Source organism: Equus przewalskii, chromosome 8, assembly GCF_037783145.1.
Source record: "Equus przewalskii isolate Varuska chromosome 8, EquPr2, whole genome shotgun sequence".
Classification (NCBI taxonomy): domain Eukaryota; kingdom Metazoa; phylum Chordata; class Mammalia; order Perissodactyla; family Equidae; genus Equus; species Equus przewalskii.
In genome coordinates, this window is record NC_091838.1 from 54,382,504 (window position 1) to 54,408,452 (window position 25,949).

The window sequence follows — 25,949 nt, forward strand, 5'->3', positions numbered from 1 at the left end:
TGCAGCAGGCCATGGAGTGGGAAGAGAATAAATACACCTATGTGGAGAAAAATGAAAAACCAGGAGTGGCGTACATTAAAAACCCAGCATTTGTTAAAAGTAAAACGGCAAAACAGACACCTCACCCCAAGCGAACTCAGCCGCCCGACCAGCTGCCAGAGCGTCCTCAAATTCCCGGCGCGCCGTGCGCACCGCCCAGCTCGCCCCGCCCCCTCCCCCGATAGGCCCTACGCAGGGCCGCGTGCACGTGCGCAGCGGGTCCCGCCCCCTCCGCTCTCTCGGCCAATGAGAGATGGTGTCGTAATTCTCCACCTCCTGGTTGCAGGTCACGTGACCGCGCCTCCCCGCCCTCTCACCCCGCTGCCTCTAGGTTCTGAGAAGATGGCGAAGGTTTCAGAGCTTTACGATGTCACTTGGGAAGGTAACTGCGGGCGGGACGGGCGCGGGAAGACCTAAAGCCCTAGCAAGCGATTCGGAAATACCTGCTGCTCTCGGAGAGCTGGGTTCTCTGGTCTCTCTTCGGGCAATGAACTTCTCACTGGACGGGCTGACCTCAGGTGGTGGCTGAGGCTGACCCCTTCTTTGGCCCGGCCACCGACTGGAGTCCGCTGTGTTCCCTCCCGCTTGTGCCCCTCGATTGAGTCACCGACCTAGCTCCGCGCCAGTCCAACGGCCCAGGGCAGCTTCCGCTAGCAGGCAGGAGGGACCTGGAGTTGCTGGGCGGTGCGGAGGAGGCGGGATGGTGACTGCTGAAGCTTCTTTGCGGCCAAGAACTACAAGGCCTGTAAGGCCTTTTTATTAACTGCTGTGTAACGATTACAACTCTGTGTAGAAAAGGTGTGTAGAAGACTCATGAACAAATCTGATTCTTTACATGCCATTTTACATTTGATTCTGTCTTAAAAATCGAGTTTTTGATTACTTCCCTTTTTAATTATTCCCTGTCCCACACCCCTTCAAAACACATGTACACATACAACACAACTTCCTTGTTACTCCCCACCAGTAATTCCTTTTCTGAAGGGGAAAAAAACTAGTTATCTTGGGCGTGTACTCAGGTGTGATTGACTTCCTTCCCTCATCTTAGTTTCATCTGAAGTGGAGTTTATTTTTTTAAATCTGGAAGCATCCAAACTTTGGACCAATTCTGTGAGAGAGTTTCCCCTCTCGAAGACTTTAGCCAGAGGCATGCTTAAGAGAGAAGTCTTGAGTTTATCTAAGGCATAAAATTTGTGTAATTGAAATTCATGTTCCCAGCATTTAACAGTATACTTCAGTAGCTTATTTGTTCAATGAATACCTTCTTCGAATGTTTAAAAAATGGCCTGGTAACATGTAGACTGAAAATTATATTGATTGATTGATGGTGAATAAATCCAGTATTACAAAGTTGCAAACATGTATGGGAAAAGCTAAATTGTTTAATATTTAACTGAATTCAATGATTGATTATTGGTTTTGAGGCGGCACACTGTGAACCTTGGTGTTTCTATCTGTATTGGGAGATTCCTTTATGTTAAACAAGTATTAAGTGCTTAGTGCTAGATATCAAGTTAAGTAACACACAGTCCCTAACTTCAGGGAGTTCACAGTCTCATGGAGAAGACAGACCTGTAAATGCATAGTTTTAAAAAACTTGTCAGGATGTATACCTTAAGCTGGATGGTACATACGTGGCTGTTGTTATTAATGCTTTAAAAAAAATGTTTCAAAGATTTCATGCTTTTTAGAAAGTGCTATTTTGAAGATGTGTTCAATATAGGTTGCTTAGGTGATAGTAGCATCTACAAAATCCAGTAGGAGTGTAACTATTAGCAGACAAGGGGTTCTAAGTAACTTGGACCTTACCCTCTGGGCATTCTAGAGAGGAGTGATGTCATTAGATTTGGATTAATAAATAAGTAATTACTTCACAAAGTTTGTTGAGGAACAAGAGAGAAACATGTTAAAGTGCTTTTAAATTAAGTACTGTATGAAAAGGTCATGTAGCTCCTGCCCATGTCTCTAGCTTTATCTTAGGCTCTTCTCCCCCTCGCTCTGTGAGCTGGCTGTGCTGGCTTTTGTTGAATTCCCTAAACCTGCCATAGTCCTTGTGTTAGGCCTGGACACATGCTATTCCTTCCTCTAGGAGTGTTCTTCCCTCATTGCCCCACTCTTGTTCCCAATGTACTTTATCATTTCTCAGAATTCCCCCTCAAAGGTCACATACTTGAGAGAGCCTTCCTTGACCAGCCTACTCCCTACTCCTTTCTCATCCTTTCACCAAAATTTAAAAAAAAGAAAAAACAACAACAAAAACAAGCAACAAAACCTACCCTGGTCCTCTGTGTGTTCTCATACTATTGAAGCACTTACCCAATTGTCTTAAGTTTTAAAGTTTGTCTCTTCTAGAATGAGGGAGTGACCAGGCCTATCTTGTTCTAGTGCCTGACATATGAAAGGAACTCAGTAATTATTTGTCGACTAAATGAATGGTTAATAGATTAGTAATAAACATTAACAAATTGTCACAAAAAGACTATAAGTCATTTTTCTAGTGTTGGGATAATTTCTTCAGTATCTTAGATAGACTTAGGCAACTCACTTAACTAATAGGCTATAGTTTGCTCATTTGTAAAATGAGAGTTGAGCCATTTTGAGAATTAAAATTGCCTTTTGGGGGACTTTTAATAAAAGAATATTTTAGTTTTTCTTTCAGAGACTTATGGTAACAGACTTTTAGGATGTGAGAGGGTGATGGGAGGACTCTCAGGGATAGTTTTTTGTTTATATTTTTGGGGGAGTGTCAGTTGGACATATGTCTTTAAGAATGTCATTGACTAGCATCATGAATTAAAGTCATAGAAGTGGTTAGTTCAAAGAATACTGTAATTCTTGTGATAGGAAAATTTATCACATGTTCATAAAAGACCTATATAGTAAGTCTAATATTCTCCTAGACTCTGTTGAGCTCTGTAAAAAAACATAGAATATATGATTTATTTATTCAGCCAGTTGAAAGTTATTGAGGTATTATATAGAGGAGTTATTAGGAGTTTGAAGGTGAGAAAGAGAGTTGTAAAGAGGGTATAGTCAAGTTTCTTGAGAATAGGGTATTTGGGCAGGATACAGATAGGATGCCTAGCATCATGCCTATAATAGGCACTAAATGAATAATTTGTTGAAAGATAGTTATTAAAAATGAGGGAATTTTAGTTTTTTGTGCTCACTGTTTCTACTTCCTCTGTTTTTATTCAGTCTTTCAAACAACCACAACTTGCTTTCCATGCCCTGTCACTCCAGTAAAGTTTCTAGGCAGCCATAATGCCAGGTCTAATGCTTGTGTTTTGTACATCTATACTACATTTGTCATTGCAGATCACTCCCCTATGAAAAATTCTTTTCTTGGTTTCTTAATAACATTAAGGTTCTCCTCTTACTTTTCAGACCTTTTCTTTGCTAAGTTCTCTACATTCGTTTGCTCCTTAATTTTTGGTGCCCTCAATGGTTCTTTCCTTAGCCCTCTTCTTTATTATTGGTGGTTATTAAACCTCAGATCAATAGACTCCTGACTGATGCAGGCATAAGTGTTATGTGGTCTGTGAATTCCCTGAAATTATATGCAAAATTGAGTGTGTATGTAAAAATGCCCATATTTCTAGGAAAACATCATTCCAAAGTCTCATCAGCCTCAAAGAGATCTAAAAAAGGTTAAATATCTTCTGTGGGCAATCTCATCCATACCTAGCTTTAACTGTTAGCCTATATAAACATATATTTGAGTACTTTGCACCAGGCACTGTTCCATTTCTCGAGGATACAGTGCTGAACAAGACAGGCAAGGTCCCAGATCTCATGGAATGTACCCTGAGATTTCACTTCTAAACTAAAGATTCGTATTTATGAGTATGTATATGTTCTGTAAAGGTCATTTTTGCAAAGTAAGAGCTAGAAAAGTTTGTGCCTTGAAGCTTAAGTTTGGACTTTGTAGATGGGAGCCACTTTCCTATTTAAAAAATAAAAGTTAGTGACTCTTTTCATTAAACTTAAAATTTAAAATGTAGATAGTGATATGGGGCAGGGCCTTTTCTTTGATAGGGATCCCCTGATTGAAATTCCTTGTCATCTTTACTAAATCCTTTTCAGTTTTGTGTTCTTTAACATGGAACAAGAATATAAAGATCCTTGTGTAGCAGCTTCACTGTGCAAGTCTTTTAGATTTTTATTATTTTCCTCATTATAGATTCTTTTTGGTGAGGAAGATTGGCCTTGAGCCAACATCTGTGCCAGTCTTCCTCTATTTTGTATGCAGGATGCCCTCACAGCATGGCTTGGTGAGTGGTGTATAGGTCCGTGCCCAGCATCCAAACCAATGAACCCCAGGCCGCCAAAGCAGAGAGCATGAACTTAACCACTACACTACTGAGCCGGCCCACTCATTATATATATATGTATATGTGTGTGTGTGTGTGTAATTTTTTTTTCTTTTTGAGGAAGATTGACTCTAAGCTAACATCTGTTGCCAATCCTTCTCTTTTTGCTGAGGAAGATTGGCCCTGAGCTAACATCCGTGCCCATCTTCCTCTATTTTATATGTGGCATGCCTGCCACAGCATGGCTTGATGAGCGGTGCGTAGGTCCACACCTGGGGTCCGAACTGGCGAAGCCAGGGCCACTGAAGCTGAGTGCACAAACTTAATCACTACACCACCAGGCCAGACCCTCATTATGTTTTTAATTGTCACTTTACCTAATATGACGGCAGTTTTTCAAACCTGTTTATCTTTATAGAGTTTTTCAAAGCATCCAGCTTTTTTTTCATGGAAATAATTCTGTATTTTGCATTTAAGTTTTCTTTGGCTTATGTAATATTTAATTACTCTGTATAATTACGTTAAGTTTAACAGGCGTGAACTGGTTTGCATACAAACACAGCCAACTTTTTTTAATCTAACACCTGATGGAAACAATTAACCAAGAGCTAGCTGATGAGGCCTGTTAGCCTAGAGCTTCTAAAATGCTGTGGGCATCATTAATATGTTTTGCAGAACGAAATTCTTTGAGTTGGTTTTAACTGGATGATGGTTAAGAGAGTTTTTGCTGAACCTTATTAATCTCACCCAGTAATGTTTTAATTACTTGTTTACATTCTTTACACACACAGATCTTCTCAATCCTTCCATTGACCAGCATAGTGGTAAGAGTCAGAAAACAAGCTCTTGGTAAATGCTTGTTTGCTCAGTTAGTGAGTGCTAGTATATTAAGTTTGTTTATGAGCTTTGATATAGTAGTGTCTTTAGTAATGGTAATAATAATGAAAATGGCTTACTAAATATTTTGTATAATCTCATTCAATTCTGACACATATCCTATGAGATAGGTTTTATTCCCATTTTACAGATGAAGAAGCAAACTAAAGAGGTGAAGCAGCTTGTTCAGGATACCACAGCTAGCAAAAGGGAATGTTGTGATTTGAGCTGCTGTTATACTGCTCTTCCTCACTCAGTAATTAACTAGTTAAGTTCATTCACCCAGGCTGCCATTCTTTTGTTCTTGGAACATGCCAGACTAGTTTCTGTCTCAGTAACTTAACATTTGCTCTTTATGGCTGGCTCCTTCTCATTCTTTCCTCTGCTTAAAAACTGCTTTCTCAGAGAAGCCTTCTCTGACCGCCCTTTCCAGAGGCTCCTCCGTCCCCAACCCGACTGTATCACATAGCCTTTTAAGTTCCTTTAAAGGAATTATCACTATGTGAAGTTACGTGGTTTGTCATCTTTCTACCCTACTAGAATGTAAGCCCCAGGAATTTTATTTTGTTTCTTACTTTACTCCCATTGCCCACATATAGGCTTGGCATGTGGCTGGCATTCAGTACATGAATAACTCCAAAGGCTATGGTTCCAGTCATCACACTGTACTGCCCAAAAGGCAGTAGGAATCATTGAGGGCAGTAGGAATCATTGAGTATCTTAAGAATTTGGGGTCCTACGGCGTGGCCATTTCTGCCCAATGTAGGCCTCCTCTATGGGTAATATATATATATATATATTTTAATCTTTTTTGAGGAAGATTAGCTCTGAGCTAACTACTGCCAATCTTCCTCTTTTTGCTGAGGAAGACTGGCCCTGAGCTAACATCTGTGCCCATCTTCCTCTGCTTTATACCTGGGACCCCTACCACAGCATGGCTTTTGCCAAGCGGTGCCATGTCTGCACCCAGGATCCGAACCGGCGAACCCCAGGCGGCCAAGAAGCAGAATGTGCGAACTTAACTGCAGCGCCACCAGGCCAGCCCATAAAGGATAATCTTTGCTTAGGAGCTTTTCTCATTGAGTTGGCTCATGCCTTGTCAGATCTAAATCATGATGTGAGGCTTTCTGTCCAAATGGGATTATAAGAGCCTGGACTTGGGTAGTAGGAGTAGAAAAAGAGTGGCAGGTATAAATCTTAGAAATATTTTAGAAGAATCACAGGACTTAGATACTGAAGGAGGAGTCAGAAACATTGGGCAGAATTGAAATCCTGAGGTGGCATTAACAGAAATGTAAACATTGGGAAGGGAAGCCACCTTTGTCAGGAAGAGAAGATGACTTTGGTTTTCTGTGTTTGAGGTAGAGGTTTAGCAAAGGTGAAAAACGTTTTCTTCAAGAGACTTTTATTTTTACTGATTTTTAAATGAATGTTTTTAAGGCATTTCTGAATGTTTAACGTCACAAATAATTTTACATTGTATTTGTAGGAGTATCCAGAGTGTGACAGGGCCCACTGTGTAATTATAGTTGAAAGTGTTACAGATGAAATGCTGCTTAGTTTGCAAAAGTTACATTTTCATACACAAACAACGTTCATTGTTTTGTGTTCAGCTATTGTATTTTTATATAATGTTTGTGACTGTGTTAAGACTGTTGTTCTTAGCAGTTATGCTTTAAAAAAGTATGTCCCTTTCCTACAGCACTGTTTTTCCACAATCAGAAATAACCGTTGCAAGTTAGCTCATGCTTAATTAAGTATACTCATACATATGTTTTAGCATGTGTATAAAGTGAAACCAAAGTTTTATTTAAAAAGTACTTATTCTTAGTATGAGCAATGCAGTCTATTCTATTTATACTGTTTCATTTTTTTCCTCCTAAATGCTGGAAGAAGTCCACTAAATTGATTTCACACCCCACTAATGGTTCACAATACACAGTTTGAGAAACACTTCTGCTAGAGTTTTTTGTGCATTAAAATGAATTAATCCTTCCTTTTTTCAAATCAAATGGCCTTGTCTCTCAGAACAGCTGTTTTCAACATCCTGAAACCAATCGACCAGATAAATTTGTAGGACTATGAATAATTTAAAATTTATTTATTGTCCCAGAAGTATTGACCTTTTAAGGGAGTATGCTGGTTCATGTAAATGAATCTCTAAATGATATTTTAGAATATATAATAAAGTGAAGTAGGGAAAGTATAGGAATTGAGGAAGGATGTTTTTCCAACTTCCAGTGGCCTCTGTCTCGTCACAGTGAAACCCAGGCCTCATAGGAATAAATAGAATAATCATAGCTAGTCTTTTAACCTTTGACCTTTAGCTCATCCCCAGGGCTTGCACAATTGTTAATAAAATATTCAAGCCAGCCGTGAGCTCCGTCCTTACACAGCATATAATAAATGCCTTTGGCTCTGAGGAGCATGCTTTTTTTCGGAGGGTTTAGAGTAAGCTGAAAAGTTTTAAGCCACCTTTGAGGCAGGAGTAAGGGAAGAGCCTTTATTTCTTGCCAGAAGCTGAAACACTTAGAGATTTTCCTTAAAATAAAGGTAATTAAAATTTTTGTAGCACTTTATATTTTGTGAGTGCTCTACATAAATTATCTAGTCCTAGGAGTCCTAAACTCAGGTGCCAAGCAGATGAGGATAATGTGTGAAATTGCGTGAAAGGACAATAGTGGTACCAATGAAAAACCAGTGAGTCCATGCCCTGCCTAAAGGTAATCAAAATCAGATTAAAAACAAATAACCCCCCCACCCCTACCCGCAACATTGTATTAGCTGAGTGACATCTGGGGAGTCTAGGTTTTGCTTTGTGTAACTTTCATCACAGCTCTATAAGACAGGCTTGTGATCTTCTATATTTTATAGCTGAGGTTAGAAGTGTTAAGTGACAGTTCCAGGATCACCATGCTGATAAGTGGAAGTATTGGAATTTAAACCTAAGTCCTCTGACTCTAGATCCTGTGCCCTTTATGTGAATTTATGCTCTCAATCAGGAATTGTTTCATTTTTTTCCTAAATGGCCAGATAGTAAATATTTTTAGCTTTGTATGACATATGATCTGTCTCACCTACTGTAATCCCCATTCATCCATGGGGGATATGTTTTAAGACCTTCAGCAGATGCTTGAAACCATAGATGGTACTAAACCCTATATATACTGTGTTTTTTCCTATACATGCATATTTGAGGTGTGACAGCAAAAATGAATTTCTTTTTCTTCACAATTTCATGGATAGAAGATTTGTTCTTACTGTGGATCTTAGCAAGCTCAGCATATAATTTTATTTTTTCTCCTTAAGTCGAAAACTTTCACTTTTTCACTTAAAGAAAGTGCTTTATGACTTCTCTTTGGCATATCTGAATTGCTAGCATCACTACTCTTGTGCTTTGGGGCCGTTATTTAGTAAAATGAGGCTTACTGGAACACAAGCACTGCGATACAGAGACAGGCGATCTGATAATCTAGACACCTACTAAGTGACTAATGGGTGGGTGGCATATACAGCTTGGACACCTGGACAAAGGGATGATTTATGTCCTGGACAGGATGGAGCAGGACAGCAGGAGATTTCATCACGCTAATCAGAATGGCACATGATTTAAAACTTATGATTGGTTATTTCTGGAATTTTCCATTTAATATTTTTGGACCATGGTTGACTGTGGGTAGCTGAAACTGAGGAAAACAAAACCGTGTTAATAAGCGGGGACTGCTGAATACAGCTCTGCCATTGTAGCACAAAAACAGCCATAGATGATACCTAAGTGAATAAGGGTGCCTGTTTTTCGGGCTTGGGGGAGAGGTGTGCCTGTGTTTTGATAAAACTTCATGTACAAAACAGGTGGCTGCAATATTTGGCCCTGGGGCTCTGGTTTATTGACCACTGCTTTAAATCCCTACTCTAAATGAAATATGAAGAGCAAAGCCAGAGATGGAGGGCTTAGGAAAAGATAAACAGTATTTGATTTTATAGGATGTACTTTTGACTTGGTGAGACACTTCAGAGCCTCTCAGTTCAGAAACTAAAGAGAATTAACAGTGGATATGAGAACAGGGAAGGAAATAGAGGGTAGAATATTAATAAGAGCTAGAATTTTTTGAGCACATATTGTGCCAGGCACTGTTCTAAACACATACATTAATTCATAATGTTTATTACGACAACAACTGTATGATATAGCTATTACTATTTTCATCTCCATTTTTTAGACGAGAACAATAAAGTACAAAGTGGTTAACTCACCCAGTATCACACAGCTAGAAAGTGAAAGAGCTGGAATTTGAACTCAAGGAAGAGGAAACTGGAGAAAGAAGATGAAAATGTAAAACTTGTGGAAATTTGAAACACAGGAAAAGCCTTTGGGTAATGAAAAGAATTGTGGGGTAAAATCGAAGTGTATCTAACACTAAAAATATCTTTGAAGGAGGCATAACAATATATAGATAATACTTGTACTTTTATTTTTTACCTTACTTAAAGAATACCTTGAAATACACATTATACTTAATTTGATTTTCTTGTAAACTTTAGAGCATGGATAAGTAAGGAAATATTTGGGTAAAAGAGCTCTGTTTCCCCCCATTTAGTCTTTAGAAAAACTGCTTTTCTCTCCTACTTTTCCCTCTTCTGGTGGGTGATCCTTCAGGTTTTTATTTGGGGTCCTTGGGAGTATTCTTTGACAGAGAAGTGTATTCCCCACCCTTTTTCAGGTTACACCAATGAAGAATTAACCTGAGCTCCATTCTGCAATGGCCGGGAAGAACTACCTTGCCTGCCTTCTCCCTTTTCCCCTAATCTCAATGGTTTGGGCAATTTCCCACCCTGAGCACATCAGATACTTTCATTCCTCTATCATGGCTTATGCTCTCTTGCTTTAAACCTCATCTAACAAACTCCCTTTGAGCCTTAGGATTTAATTCATATATCACAGATGTCATCTTTAACCTTTTCTCCCTGCCAGGTGACATTAATCTTTCTCTTACCTTGCTTTCTTACTGCTCTGAACATAACACTTTCTTGGCTTTTATCACATTATTTTGCAGTTGTTTACAGTTTTTCTGTGAGCTTGTCAGATTCTCAGACACAAGTAATAATTTTTTTATCTTTATATTTTTAGCGTATGTTATAGAAATAATGTATTAATATATTTTTGAATGACTAAGTAGAAGTCATGGGTGATATATTAATAGGTGAAAGGAGAATGTTTTGAAAATCAGAGATTTCCCAATAATATACTGTTAAAAAAATGATTAAAGAAGACAATTTAGGTAATACAAACAAATTTTATTTAATACTTCATAAAGTAGACAGTCTCCTTTGGGGGAACTGTAAAATGTGGCAGAGGGCAAGAAGCTTTTATAGGGTAAGGAATAAAAAACAAGGAAGACACAAATACAAAGTATCTTATTGACTGGGGCCACATAGTCAGTTTTGTTTGGGGTGAGAAGGCCCAGAGTCGGCTTGGTGTTTAGGGATTGACTGGATGTACTACATTCCTGGTCAAGTGGAGCATTTACAGGGACAAAAAAGTCATATAAGTTTTGGTTTGCTGATGTGGCACCTTGGGCAGGAGCAGCTCCATTTTGGGCCTGGAAAGTTATTTCAATAATATCTTGAATATGAATCAGGAAGAGACTGATGAAAAATTGAAGACTGTTGGTAAATGAGATATTTGACAAAAAAGAGGATGGGAATGAAGTTTGCTCTTTTAATCTCTAGTTTATGGGCAGGAATTCTGCTTCTTAAAGGCTGCTGTGGAGAATTCCCAGTCTAACAGGTTAAATGATAATTCGTCAGTTCAAACAGTACATTTTATTAATTCATCTGGGCTAGCATTTCTGAATTTGAGTGTTAGGATATGGGTAAGGGGTGCAGTGTTGTGGAACAGATCTACAGAACACTAAGTAATTTATATTCCCAAGGCTCTTCTTTTAAATTAATGTCGGGTTAAAAGAGAATGTGAGCTTCAGACAGTGTATGTGAAGTGTGTTATGGGCTATGGTTTGAATGAGTTTTGAAAACTAAAGTTGTGGATCTAAAGATAAATGTTATATTATGATATAATAAGGAATATATATTTGGTCTTCATCCCCAGTTCCTGCACAGAGCTCCTAAACCCTTGTAATTTCCTGAGTGGTAAGGTTGATAGCAACATCTTTTGTTATAATATTTGGTCTTAGTCCTAGATTCCTGACACAAGATTTTCTAGAGTGATAAGGGTGTGTTTTTGTGTGCTAATGAGATGACTGGTGACTGGATAGCTTTAGGATCGGGGCTGGTCACCAGAAAGACCAAAAAACATGATTAAGTGTTCAAACTTTCAGTCCCACCCCTGGACCTCCTGAGAGGTCCTGAGAGAGGAGAGCACCTGGAGATTGAGCTAATCACCCATGATTTAGTCAGTCATGCCTACGGAAGGAAACCTTTGTTTGCCCCTAAACTACGGAAGTTGGAGAGCTTCTAGGTTGGTGAACATATCAAGGTGCTGGGAGGATGTCATGCCTAGACAGGGCATGGCAGCTCCTCTGCTTCCCCCTTCCATCTGACTGTTCTTGGGTTGTATCCTTTATAACCCAGTAATAGTAAGTAAAGCACTTTACTGCGTTCTGTGAGCCAGTTTAGCAAAGTATAGAACCTGAGGAGGAGTTGTGGGAAACTCCAGCTTTACAGCCAGTTGATGAGAAGTACAGGTGGCCCTGACTTGTAATTGGTGTCTTAAGTGGGGGCAGTCTTGTGGAACTGAGCCCTGTTAACCTGTGGGGTGTGATGCTAACTCCTGGTAGTTTGTGAGAGAATTGAATTGAATCGAATTATTGGACACTAAGTTGGTGTTCAGAGAGTTGGAGAATTGCTTGGTGTGGAGAAACTGCCCCTCCCCCTACATTTGGTGTCAGAAATGTTCTGTGGGTAGAAACAGATCTTACTAATAGACATTCTTTTTAAAAGTATGTTTACTGAACTGTGGATAAAAATTTAGATTAGATAAAGCCACTAGGGTTAAACAGTAAACCCCACAGCTTTACAGATAGGCATTATACTGCTGCATTGTTTTAATCCTACTTAACTAACCTCAGTTTTAAGAGAATATTTTTAGTCAGATATTCATCATTGGATTTAAATACAATGGCCCCTTCTTTTTTTTTTCTGATTTCTGTTCACTAAATGAATAGAATTCTGTTGATTTTTTTCCAAAATTAGTTTTGTATCAGTGATTAAATGGATAACACTGTTGCTATTACATTCTTCTTTTAAGTAGTTAAAACTTTATGCAAGCTATAAAATTCGATGACTTAATTAATGGGCTAAAGCTTGGAGCTGTATGGGATCTTTTTGTGTGTTTTTAAGCTGCCATTGTCTGAAACGCATTTGTGTTGACTAATGCTTTTGCAGTTTAACTTTATTTCTTGGCTTCTTCATGTCAAGAGCCATGTATTTTAGCCAGGCACAGGAAATATGTCCCCATCGTGGGTTTGGTTGATTTTCAGATTACAAAGTGTTATACGGTAACAGTTTTATGAGAGATTTGAGATCATTTCCAGCAAACATAAGCTGTTTATTTTAGAACTGTTTAGTTAATAAACTTTTGTGTCAGAATTTCAAGGAAATTATGTTGCTACTCAACTTAAAAAGTTTTTGAACCTCCCAATGTTTTATTTGGTAAAAGACAGGTTTTCTTTCCTCTGTTTTAATGGACTTCCCTGCTTTTTTTTCTTTCTGCTTCCTCCCTCCGTTCTTTCATTCTAAGTATCTTTATTGTAAAATAAAACGGAAAAAGTCACACAAAACAAATGGATGGCTTAATTATCTATTACAAAATAACACCCTTGAAACCACCACCCAGGACAAGAAATAGGGCTTTGTAGTTCCTCCCAGAAGTTCCTTCCACCTGCCTCATCCCACTCACAACTCCCGCTCTCGTCTCATCAGTAACTATTATCCTGACTTTTCTAGTATCACCTTCTTGCATTTTATATGGTTTTATTCTCCAAATATTTATCCTTAGACACTATAAGTTAGTCTTGCCAATTTTTATAAAGTTTGATAAATTATTAAAATCTCTTGATCTATAGGTTCCCGTTCCATCTCTGTTTTCTTTAAAATTTGCCTGTTGAACTTGGGCCATTTGAGTTTGCCACTGTCTACATTGTCCTGATTGAATATTCATGGTATGATTCAGCATGTTCCTCTATCCCCTGTATTTCTTGCAAAGTGGCAGCTGGATTCAGAGACTGGAATAGTCTCAGGTTATATCTTTTTTTCAAGGCTATCTAAGGCACATAACGTCTGGCTCTCTTTTTCTTATTTTAGCAGCTATTGATGCTTACTGCCTGTAGTAATTCATTGAGTTTGCAAAATGGTAACATTCCAGTTGTATCATTTCTTTTTCGTTTATTAGTTGGAGCACTAATATAAAGAAACACTTCCTTTCATCTGTTATTTGGTTACATAGAGGTACATGTGGGAAGGTTGGAATCAATGTTTTTTGCCTGTTTTCAATAGGGTATTGGTCCCCTCTCATCCTCTGAAGGTAACCAATTCTTTTTTATTCTGCATCATTATGAATTCATGGATTTAAATATATTTCATGAGTTTCAGTACATTGCATTGTATTGAAACTCAAATTGTTCCCTCTTTTTTTTTTTTTTTTTAAAGATTTTACTTTTCCCTTTTCTCCCAAAGCCCCCCAGTATATAGTTGTGTATTTTTAGTTGTGGGTGTTACTGAACCTGAAGTGAGTTCACTCACCCATTGCGCAGCAAGCCATTCTCTGACACCGGGTGTGGTGGAAGAAAGTAGGAATTTTATTTTTGCACAGCGCCGAGCAAGAAGAGAGGGCAGCTAACGCTCAAATCCCAAACTCCCCGAAAAGCTAAAAGGAAGGGTTTTTATTTGGGGTTTTAGGTAGGGGAGGGGGAGCATATGGCCTTGCTGGTCGGAGCTTTCCCACCAGCTTGTCTTTGGCCTTGAGACACTTACAGAGAGGAGGGAGCTTGTGACCTTGCTGGTCAGCAGCTTTCCCACCAGCCCATATCTCTTCGAGGGAGGAGATAGTCCAGGTGCTTGTCGTTGATGGTGTTTGTCTCCATGGAGGATAGTGGATTCTGGAGCCAGGAAGCCAGAGAGTCAGCAGGGAATGAGTGTTTTGGTTTTAACCCCATACATGCTGGGTTTAATGTGGGGAAACTGATATCAGGGTTGATATCATGGGTACTTCCAGTCGTGGCACGTGGGACACTGCCCCAGCATGGCCTGATGAGCAGTGCCATGTCAGCACCCAGGATCCAAACCAGCGAAACCCTGGGGCACCAAAGCAGAGCGTGCGAATCCAACCACTCAGCCATGGGGCTGCCCCCAAAATTGTTACCTCTTTGATGAGTGGGAACTCTTCACTTTGGCTCCTGGGTCATTTTGACCTGACCCTAGTAGTCTTCCTTGATATCTGATATAAGAAGATGTTCCAGGATCATCATACATTTCTTGTCCCATACCTGGAATCAGCTATTTTTCTAAGAAGTCTTGATTTCTTTTAGTGAGAAATGGTATTTTAAGACCACAATTTGCATGCTATGTGTGCTCATTACTATTGAATTGCTCATAGCTAGAAAATGTGTGTGCCAGCCCTGGTGGTCTAGTGGTTAAGGTCCCGTACTCTCCCTGCTACAACGTAGTTTTTTTCCAGTTCAGGGAACCACACTACCCATCTGTTGGTTGTCATACTCTGGTGACCATATTGTTGCTGTGATGCTGAAAGCTGTTCCATCAGTATTTCAAATACCAGCAGGGTCACCCATGGTGGACAGGTTTCAGTGGGCCTTCTAGATCAAGACAGACTAGGAAGAAGGACCTGACCACCCACTTCCAAAAAATTCGGCCATGAAAACCCTATGAATAGCAGCAGAGCATTGTCTCATGGAGCACCGGAAGGTGAGAGGATGTTTGGTGCAAAAAAGACCAGGCAGAATTCCCCTCTGCTATTCACATGGTCACTAGGAGCAGGAATCTACTCGAGGGCACTAACAAAAAAAGGAAATGTGTATGTATATATTTAAGGACAAAATACCTAATGAATTCATATTGATGCTTTTAAATTCAGGAGTACAGAAGATTTATTTGAATTGTTTTTCTTTTACATCTGTAGCTCCTTTCTTTTACAAGAGACTCCTGATTCTCAAGGACACAGATGACAGAACTAGAATATCTCATAATTACTCATTTGTTTTTTTTTTGTTTTTTTTTTTATTAATGTTATGATAGATTACAACCTTGTGAGATTTCAGTTGTACATTTTTGTTAGTCATGTTGTGGGTACACCACTTCCCCCTCCGTACCCTCCCCCCACCCCCCCTTTTCCCTGGTAACCACCAATCAGATCTCCTTCTCAATATACTAATTTCCACCTATGAGTGGAGTCATATAGAGTTCGTCTTTCTCTGACTGACTTATTTCGCTTAACATAATACCCTCGAGGTCCATCCACATTGTTGTGAATGGGCCAATTTCGTCTTTTTTTATGGCTGAGTAGTATTCCATTGTGTATATATACCACATCTTCTTTATCCAATCATTAGTTTCTGGGCATGTAGGCTGGTTCCACGTCTTGGCTATTGTAAATAATGCTGCAATGAACATAGGGGTGCAACGGACTCTTGAGATATCTGATATCAGGTTCTTAGGATAGATACCCAGTAATGGGATGGCTGGGTCATAGGGTATTTCTATTTTTAACTTTTTGAGAAATCTCCATACTGTTTTCCATAGTGGCTGTACCAGTTTGCATTCCCACCAACAGTGTATGAGGGTTCCTCTTTCTCCACAACCTCTCCAACATTTGTCGTTCTTGGTTTTGGATGTTTTTGCCAATCTAACGGGGGTAAGGTGATATCTTAGTGTAGTTTTGATTTGCATTTCCCTGATGATTAGCGATGATGAACATCTTTTCATGTGTCTATTGGCCATATTCATATCTTCTTTTGAGAAATGTCTGTTCATGTCCTCTGCCCATTTTTTGATCGGGTTGTTTGTTTTTTTGTTGTTAAGTAGTGTGAGTTCTTTGTATATTATGGAGATTAACCCTTTGTCGGATAAGTGGCTTGTAAATATTTTTTCCCAATTAGTGAGCTGTTTGTTTGTTTCAATCCTGTTTTCCCTTGCCTTGAAGAAGCTCTTTAGTCTGATGAAGTCCCATTTGTTTATTCTTTCTATTGTTTCCCTCAACTGAGGAGTTACAGTGTCCGAAAAGATTCTTTTGAAACTGATGTCAAAGAGTGTACTGCCTATATTCTCTTCCAAAAGACTTATTGTCTCAGGCCTAATCTTTAGGTCTTTGATCCATTTTGAGGTTATTTTGGTGTGTGGTGAAAAAGAATGGTCAATTTTCAATCTTTTGCATGTGGCTGTCCAGTTTTCCCAGCACCATTTGTTGAAGAGACTTTCTTTTCTCCATTGTAGGCCCTCTGCTCCTTTGTCGAAGATTAGCTGACCATAGATGTGTGGTTTTATCTCTGGGCTTTCAATTCTGTTCCATTGATCTGTGGACCTGTTTTTGTACCAGTACCATGCTGTTTTGATCACTGTAGCTTTGTAGTATGTTTTGAAATCGGGGATTGTGATTCCGCCGGCTTTGTTTTTCTTGCTCAGGATTGCTTTAGCAATTCGCGGTCTTTTGTTGCCCCATATGAATTTTAGGATTGTTTGTTCAATTTCTGTGAAGAATGTTCTTGGGATTCTGATTGGGATAGCATTGAATCTGTATATTGCTTTAGGTAGTATGGACATTTTAACTATGTTTATTCTTCCAATCCATGTGCAAGGGATGTCTTTCCATCTCTTTATGTCATCGCCTATTTCTTTCAAGAGAGTCTTGTAGTTTTCATTGTATAGATCCTTCACTTCCTTGGTTAAGTTTATCCCAAGGTATTTTATTCTTTTCGTTGCGATTGTGAATGGGATAGAGTGCTTGAGTTCTTTTTCTGTTAGTTTATTGTTAGTGTATAGAAATGCTACTGATTTATGCACGTTAATTTTATACCCTGCTACTTTGCTGTAGTTGTTGATTATTTCTAATAGTTTTTCTGTGGATTCTTTGGGGTTTTCTATGTATAAGATCATGTCGTCTGCAAACAACGAGAGTTTTACTTCTTCGTTACCTATTTGGATTCCTTTTATTTCTTTTTCCTGCCGAATTGCTCTGGCCAGCACCTCCAGAACTATGTTGAATAGGAGTGGTGAAAGTGGGCACCCTTGTCTTGTTCCTGTCCTCAGAGGGATGGCTTTCAGCTTTTGTCCATTGAGTATGATGTTGGCTGTGGGTCTATCATATATGGCCTTTATTATGTTGAGGTACTTTCCATCTATACCCATTTTACTGAGGGTTTTTATCATAAATGGGTGTTGGATCTTGTCGAATGCTTTCTCTGCATCTATTGAGATGATCATGTGGTTTTCGGTTTTCATTTTGTTAATGTAGTGTATCACGTTGATTGACTTGCGGATGTTGAACCATCCCTGTGTCCCTGGTATAAATCCCACTTGATCATGGTGTATAATCTTTTTGATGTATTGCTGTAATCGGTTTGCCAAAATTTTGTTGAGGATTTTTGCATCTATGTTCATCAGTGATATCGGCCTGTAGTTCTCCTTCTTTGTGTTGTCCTTGTCAGGTTTGGGGATCAGAGTGATGTTGGCTTCATAGAATGTGTTAGGGAGTTCTCCATCTTTCTCAATTTTCTGGAACAGTTTGAGGAGAATAGGTATTAAGTCTTCTTTGAATGTTTGGTAGAATTCTCCAGAGAAGCCGTCTGGTCCTGGACTCTTGTTTTTGGGGAGGTTTTTGATTACCGTTTCTATTTCCTTACTTGTGATTGGTCTATTCAGATTCTCCATTTCTTCCTGATTCAGTTTGGGGAGATTGTAGGAGTCTAGGAATTTGTCCATTTCTTCCAGGTTGTTCAATTTGTTGGCATATAGTTTTTCATAGTATTCTCTTATGATCTCTTGTATTTCATTGGTATCTGTTGTGATTTCTCCTCTGTCATTCCTGATTTTATTAATTTGCGATTTCTCTCTTCTTTTCTTGGTGAGTCTGGCTAGGGGTTTGTCAATTTTGTTAATTCTTTCGAAGAACCAACTCTTTGTTTCATTGATCCTTTCTATTGTCTTTTTTGTTTCAATATCGTTTATTTCTGCTCTTATTTTTATTATTTCCCTCCTTCTACTGACTCTGGGCCTTGTTTGTTCTTCTTTTTCTAGTTCTATTAGGTGTCGTTTGAGGTTGCTTACGTGAGCTTTTTCTTGTTTAGTGAGGTGAGCCTGTATTGCGATGAATTTCCCTCTTAGGACTGCTTTTGCTGCATCCCAAATGATTTGGTATGTCGTGTTCTCATTTTCATTTGTCTCCAGATAATATTTGATTTCTTCTTTAATTTCTTCAATGATCCATTGTTTGTTGAGAAGCGTGTTGTTTAGTCTCCACATTTTTGCACCTTTCTCTGCTTTTTTCTTGTAGTTGATTTCTAGTTTAATAGCGTTATGATCAGAAAAGATGCTTGATATTATTTCAACTCTCTTGTATTTATTGATGTTTGCTTTGTTTCCCAAAATATGGTCAATCCTTGAGAATGTTCCATGTGCACTTGAGAAGAATGTGTAACCTGCTGTTTTTGGATGAAGTGTTCTATATATATCTATTAATTCCATCTGGTCTAATTTTTCATTTAATTCTATTATTTCCTTGTTGATTTTCTGTCTGGATGTTCTGTCCATTGGTGTTAATGGTGTGTTGAGGTCCCCTACTATTATTGTATTGTTGTTGATGTCTTCTTTTAGTTCTATTAAGAGTTGCTTTACAAATTTTGGTGCTCCTGTGTTGGGTGCGTATATATTTATAAGTGTTATGTCTTCTTGGTGGAGAGTCCCTTTTATCATTATATACTGTCCCTCTTTGTCTTTCTTTATCTGTTTTGCTTTGAAATCTACCTTGTCTGATATTAGTATAGCGACACCTGCTTTCTTTTGTTCATTATTAGCTTGGAGTATTGTTCTCCATCCCTTCACTCTGAGTCTGTGTTTGTCTTTGGGGCTGAGGTGTGTTTCCTGGAGGCAGCATATTGTTGGATCTTGTTCTTTGATCCATCCTGCCACTCTGTGTCTTTTGATTGGGGAGTTCAATCCGTTTACATTTAGAGTGATTATTGAGACGTGGGGGCCTACCACTACCATTTTGTGTCTTGTTTTCCGGTTTTCTTCAGTTTCCTTTGTTTCTCGTCCCATGGTTTAATCTGTTCTGATGTAGAGCTGCTACTCTCTGTTGTTGTCCTTCTACTTATCTCCTCTGCTCTTGGTTTTGTAGCCCCTTTCCTTTTTTGGATTTTTCAGGAATGAGGGTTTTCCTGAGGATTTCCTGAAGAGGAGGTTTTGTGGCAATGAACTCCCTTAATTTTTGTTTATCTGGGAAAGTTTTTATTTCTCCATCGTATTTGAAGGATATTTTCGCTGGGTAGAGAATTCTCGGCTGTAGGTTTTTGTCCTTCAGATTTTTGAATATATCATTCCACTCTCTTCTAGCCTGTAAAGTTTCTGCTGAGAAATCTGCTGATAGCCTGATGGGGGTTCCTTTGTAGGTTAGTTTCTTTTGCCTGGCTGTCCTTAATATTTTCTCCTTGTCGTTGACTTTTGCTAGCTTCACTACTATATGCCGTGGAGTTGGTCTTCTTGCATTGATAAAGTTTGGAGATCTATTGGCTTCTGTCACCTGAAGATCCATCTCCCTCACCAGATTTGGGAAGTTCTCAGCCATTATTTCTTTGAATAGGTTTTCTGCCCCTTTCTCCTTCTCTTCTCCCTCTGGTATACCTATAATCCTTATGTTGCATCTCCTAATTGTGTCTGATAATTCTCGGAGAGTTTCTTCATTTCTTTTAAGTCTTGCTTCTCTCTCCTCCTCTGCCTGCAACAATTCTATATTGCCATCTTCCAAATTGCTAATTCTTTCCTCCATATTATCGGCCCTACTGTTCAGAGCATCTAGATTTTTCTTAATCTCCTCTATTGTGTTCTTCATTTCCAGTATTTCTGTTTGGTTCTTCTTTATCGTATCAAACTCTTTTGTGACATAGCTCCTGAACTCGTTGAGTTGTCGGTCAGAATTCTCTCTTAACTCAGTGAGTATTTTAATGATGGCTGTTTTGAAGTCATCATCATTTAGGTTATATATCTCATTTTCTTTGGGATTGTTTTCTGTGTATTTGTTACTTTCTTTCTGTTCTGGAGATTTAATGTATTTTTTCATATTGCTTGATGATGTTGATTTGTGCCTCCGCATGGAGATAGAGTTTAGTTGCTCCTTTCACTTGTTTCAGCTGCTGCGGTGGGGGGAGCAGCTGTTTATACTTCACCAACCAGGAACCCTGTCCGTAGTTGCTAACTGGGCCTGGGCCCCTCTTCGTAGCCACAGTGGCCCTTTGGATTCCCTCCTCTGCCGTGGGGGCCGTCACGGGGGGCTTCAGGCTGCAGGTGCCTACTGTTGTTGCCCACCTAGATGCGCTCTCTCCTTGGGGTCTGCAACGGTGTTATGGGCTTTTCCAGCGGCCAGGGGTGGGATCACTTTTATTTGTCGCTCGGTTGCTGTCGGCACCCACCAAATCTCACTTGTCCTCTATGGGTCGCAGGAGAGCTATTAGCATCTTCTACAGTCTGTGGTTAGTACACCTAGCTATGCTGCTTTTGCCCTGGGGTCTTCCAGCCTTGTGGCTGGCGGCTGGGTGCCTTCTACTGGTGCTGTGCAGAGGCTTTCCCTAAGGCTTCTGTGAGCCTGTAGGGTTTCCCCCTAGGCTACTAAGCTGGGTCTCTGGAACTCTCTCCAGCCCCAGTCCTCTCCGAGATCTCCGGCAATCCCTAGCCTCACCGGGTGGGCAACGGCAGCTGGGGGTCGCCCCGCCCTCTGGGCTTCTGTCTGGGCCTCTGCCGGGAGCCCTGAGTGCTCAGCGTGGCCCCTCTGCTACCGGCAGACAGAGAGTTTTGTCTGCTGCCTGGCGGAGCTCCGGCGCTTCCCCTCCGGGTCGCCGATCCGGCCTTTGAAAGTTCCCCCGCCCCGGTCCTCTCCGAGATCTCCGGCAATCCCTAGTCCCCCGGGGCGGGCAACGGCAGCTGGGGGTCGCCCCGCCCTCTGGGCTTCTCTCCGGGCCTCTGCCGGGAGCCCTGAGTGCTCAGCGTGGCCCCTCTGCTACCGGCAGACAGAGAGTTTTGTCTGCTGCCTGGCGGAGCTCCGGCGCTTCCCCACCGGGTCGCCGGACCCGCCTTTGAAAGTTCCCCCGCCCCGGTCCTCTCCGAGATCTCCGGCAATCCCTAGTCCCACGGGGCGGGCAACGGCAGCTGGGGGTCGCCCCGCCCTCTGGGCTTCTGTCCGGGCCTCTGCCGGGAGCCCTGAGTGCTCAGCGTGGCCCCTCTGCTACCGGCAGACAGAGAGTTTTGTCTGCTGCCTGGCGGAGCTCCGGCGCTTCCCCTCCGGGTCGCCGATCCGGCCTTTGAAAGTTCCCCCGCCCCGGTCCTCTCCGAGATCTCCGGCAATCCCTAGTCCCCCGGGGCGGGCAACGGCAGCTGGGGGTCGCCCCGCCCTCTGGGCTTCTCTCCGGGCCTCTGCCGGGAGCCCTGAGTGCTTAGCGTGGCCCCTCTGCTACCGGCAGACAGAGAGTTTTGTCTGCTGCCTGGCGGAGCTCCGGCGCTTCCCCACCGGGTCGCCGGACCCGCCTTTGAAAGTTCCCCCGCCCCGGTCCTCTCCGAGATCTCCGGCAATCCCTAGTCCCACGGGGCGGGCAACGGCAGCTGGGGGTCGCCCCGCCCTCTGGGCTTCTGTCCGGGCCTCTGCCGGGAGCCCTGAGTGCTCAGCGTGGCCCCTCTGCTACCGGCAGACAGAGAGTTTTGTCTGCTGCCTGGCGGAGCTGCGGCGCTTCCCCTCCGGGTCGCCGATCCGGCCTTTGAAAGTTCCCCCGCCCCGGTCCTCTCCGAGATCTCCGGCAATCCCTAGTCCCACGGGGCGGGCAACGGCAGCTGGGAGACCTCCGTGCCCTCCGTGTCTCTCTCTGGGACCCTCCGGGCGCCCCGAGCACCAGGCCGGGTCTCCCCGCCAATGGCGGGGAGAGACTCTCCCCGCGGGCTCAGGTGTGCAACTCCAAAGTTTCCCTCTGCGTTTAGGAGTAATTGCCGGGGGTTTAGGTAGGGTTCTGGTCACCTGTTTCCACCGTCGCTCCTCTGTTGTGTTCTCGCTCCTGCCCTAGATGTGTGTGGATCCTCTGGGGGCGTCCGTTGGACGAAAGCCGCTTGCGGGTACTAGGCTGCCCGTCGGGGTCGGAGAGTTTTCACCTATTTCCACATCCTCCCGGAGGAAAGTCCGTCCGCCTTCCGATGTATAGTCGCGTGGGTGTCTCAGACGTCCTGAGATGCTGTCTGGATATCCTTTGTCAAGCGATAAGTGTCCAAATAATTGTAGACTCGAAGGGCGAGAGACAAAGAGGACTACTCACGGCGCCATCTTGGAATTCCTCTCACTATGCCTTATTTTTAACAGTATATCCCGAGTTCCCGGACCGATCACAGTGGAACAATACTGAAACAACTGGTTTCACTTCCCTCTTTGGGCCATCAATGGAAGTAACTGGAATAAATGCCATGGCCCATCATGGAAACAAAAATTTGTGGTTTATGCGGTCTCTTTTCACTGTTGCTGAGGGGTGATCACGGTCCTGGTTTGCAGGCTGCCATTCTGAATGCCTTACTCATTTGTTTTATTACAACTACTAGATTCTTAGAAAAACAGTACTAATGTTACCACCAATATTATTACTGAAGTTATTAAAACAAATTTGTTGCATATGCTATTATTCTCACCCATTTTTTAAAATTGTTGTATTATGTCTGCATTTTCTGAGCATAAAACAGATATTCTCTTTCTTTTAGCCATTATGTGTTTTTAGTTCCACAGGTAACTATATAATTAATGATCACCACAAGTCTAGATTGGTGTCTTTCTAACCATTTTGGTTGTTTGAAACCTTCTCTAGTAGATTCCTCAGGAAGAGTATATTGGCACAATATTCTCTAAGTTCTTGCATGTTGATCACAATTTGTGTATACTTGGAATCCTGTATACTTGGAACTGAGTTTTGCTGAATATAAAATCTTTGGCTCATACCTTCTTTCCTTGAGTATCTTAATTGTGTTAATCCATTTTCTTCTGGCATAAAACATTATTGTGGAAAAGTTTAGTAATCCTTTAACCTTCTTTGTCTTAGAAGTCTTTTTTTCCTAGATGCTCAAAGGATTTTTTGCCCCTTAACCTCCGTTCATTTTACTAGCATATGCCTTCATATTGGTTATCCAGGGTTAATATTCTCAGGTACATGGTGTGTTCTTTCAGTATGTAAATTCACATTTTCTTTCTGTGTCAGCAACGTTTTCTTGAATTACAGGTTTTAGAATTTGTTCTGTTGCTTTTCTTTGATTTTCTTCAGCGACTCCTTTTATCCATATGTTGGATATTCTTTGCCTGTCTTCAATATTCATCATTATTTTTTCAATCCCTTTTTATCTCTTCATTAAAAAAAATTTTTTTCAAAGAGAAATACTGTATGATCCCACTTATATGTGAAATCTGGAAAAAAAAATCAGAAAACCAAACTCATAGAAAAAGATCAGATTTGTGGTTACAAGAGGTGAAGGGTAGAGGGTGGGGGAATTGGATGAATGTAATCAAAAGGTACAAATTTCCAGCTATAAGATAAGTACTTGGGATGTAATATACAACATGATGACTATAGTTAACACCTCTGTATGGTATATTTGAAAGTTGCTAAGAGAGTAGATCCTAAAATTTCTCATCACAAGGAAAAAAATATTTTTTTCTTTTCTTTTTTTTTGGGTGTCTATATGTGGTGATGGATGTTAACTAAACTTATTGGGATGATCATTTTGTAGTATATGTAAGTCAAGTTGTGTTGTACTCCATTAAATTATATATGCAGTATGTCAATTATATCTCAAACCTGAAAGAAAAAATGTTTTTTCTTTTTCACTCTGTGTTTATTTGTGCTATGTTTCTTCTAGTTAGTTTTAGTTTCTGAAGTTATTTTCCTTTTATTTCTCATTCTGTCCTGAGTCCTGTCACCTCGTTTCTCAGTTCTTCTAATTCTGATGCATGTTGTTATTTTATGTTTTATATCATTTTCTTAATGTCTTTTAGCTTACTTTGAAATAAAATGTTACAGTTTTGATCTGTTTTGTGGGCTTGTCTTTCTGGCATGCTTTCAGTGTGTATTGCAAGGATATTCAACTGTTTGTTCTCTTTTTGCTTTTGATAACTTGACCTGAATACTGTTGTGCATTTATTGCTCATTTTTATGTGAAATTAGTTTTCCTGAAATTTTGAAATGAGGTAGGATTCAGTATAAAGTTTTTTTTTTTTTTTTTTTTTTAACTTCAGAGCACTCCCTCTTCTGTTGTTTCTGTGTAGTGTTTTTGCTTTCTGAGATTTCTTGGCTACATATCCTGTTGTCCTTGGGCTGCTGAATTTTTATTCGATTTCCATCACTCTCTCTTTAGTTTGGAATCTTGTCTTAGAAGGAGCCTTGGCCAATTTTGAGAATTCACATAGATTCAACTGCTTCAGCCTTTTCAGTCCTACTTACTACTGTCTGTATACATTTGCCTGGGATTGGAGAGGGCAGAGCCCTTCCTTGTTTCAGTTGCTATTCAGATTGGCTCATGGTGCTTTCCAGTGAATACTTGCTTCCATTAGCTTTCTTCTGCATAGATGATGCTACTATGCCGATCTTATAACTGTTGACTTTGCTGTTATATCTGCCACCATCCTTCCATAGTCTCTCCAATCTGTTTTTTAAAAAGAAGTAAAATAGTTCATACATAATTTTTGCCTCTCATTCCTTCCCTTATTCTATATCTATTGCCATTGCTTGATGCATATATTTCCCTTAGACTGTTGGTTGACATTGAAGAAACTAGTGCTTACTAAGTCACCACTGTGTGCCAGATATTCTGCTGAGGGAACTTTATATGTATTTTTGTTTAATTCTAGCTAGACATCCCTGAACTATGAGTATTGTTATCTCCATTCATAGGTGCAGAAAACTAAGCACAGATTAGGTGAGTTGTAGGAAGTCATGTAACAGAGTTCAGATTCAAACTAAGTCTAAGTACATCTTCTTTCCATTATGCTATACATCCTCCCTGACTGATTTCTTTTCTGCTCTTTTCCAGTTTATCTTCTGTTTGTTATTTGTGTGTTTTTGTTTTCTTGGACCAGAATGATTTTTCCAACATGCATATCTAATCATACTGCTTTCCTTTTGCTAACGTTTTTTGGTTGGTTTATCTGCACCTTCAAAAATAAACTTCTGTTTTTTAGTATGAAATATAAGACCCTTTAGAAACTCATTCTTCTTACTTCCTGCCCTCTCATCTCCTGATTCCATTCTGCTTTCTAATTCTAACTACCAGGAGTTCCTTCTGTGTGGAATAATCTGCTTTTTTGTTTGCCTACTGAATTCTTCTTCAACCTTTAAGATTCAGTTCAAGGTTACTTCCTATGAAGAGTGAGAGTCAAACTGATTTCTGGGTTTCAGAGAAGAAATTAACTGTATGTTAATTTGTAATGATTTTCTAAGACCATTTTTCAAATTCAGCTAGGGTCCATTTCCATCT

The 25,949-nt window shown here is 40.4% G+C and overlaps 1 protein-coding gene across 2 annotated transcripts in view; it reads left to right on the top strand.

The window, feature by feature from the left end:
• The first annotated feature begins 287 nt into the window (after positions 1-287).
• Positions 288-25,949, top strand: part of EMC2 (ER membrane protein complex subunit 2) — a 66,969-nt gene continuing 41,307 nt past the window's right edge. The window contains exons 1-2 of one of the 2 annotated variants that reach the window (XM_008519321.2): positions 300-421; positions 9,449-9,602. Coding sequence is in view for 1 of the 2 variants with exons in the window: in XM_008519320.2 (XP_008517542.1) it covers positions 382-421 (40 nt within the window). In the remaining variant the exon portion in view is untranslated. Of the gene's footprint in view, positions 422-9,448; positions 9,603-25,949 lie in introns of both variants that reach the window. The other variant, XM_008519320.2, reaches the window with a different exon arrangement.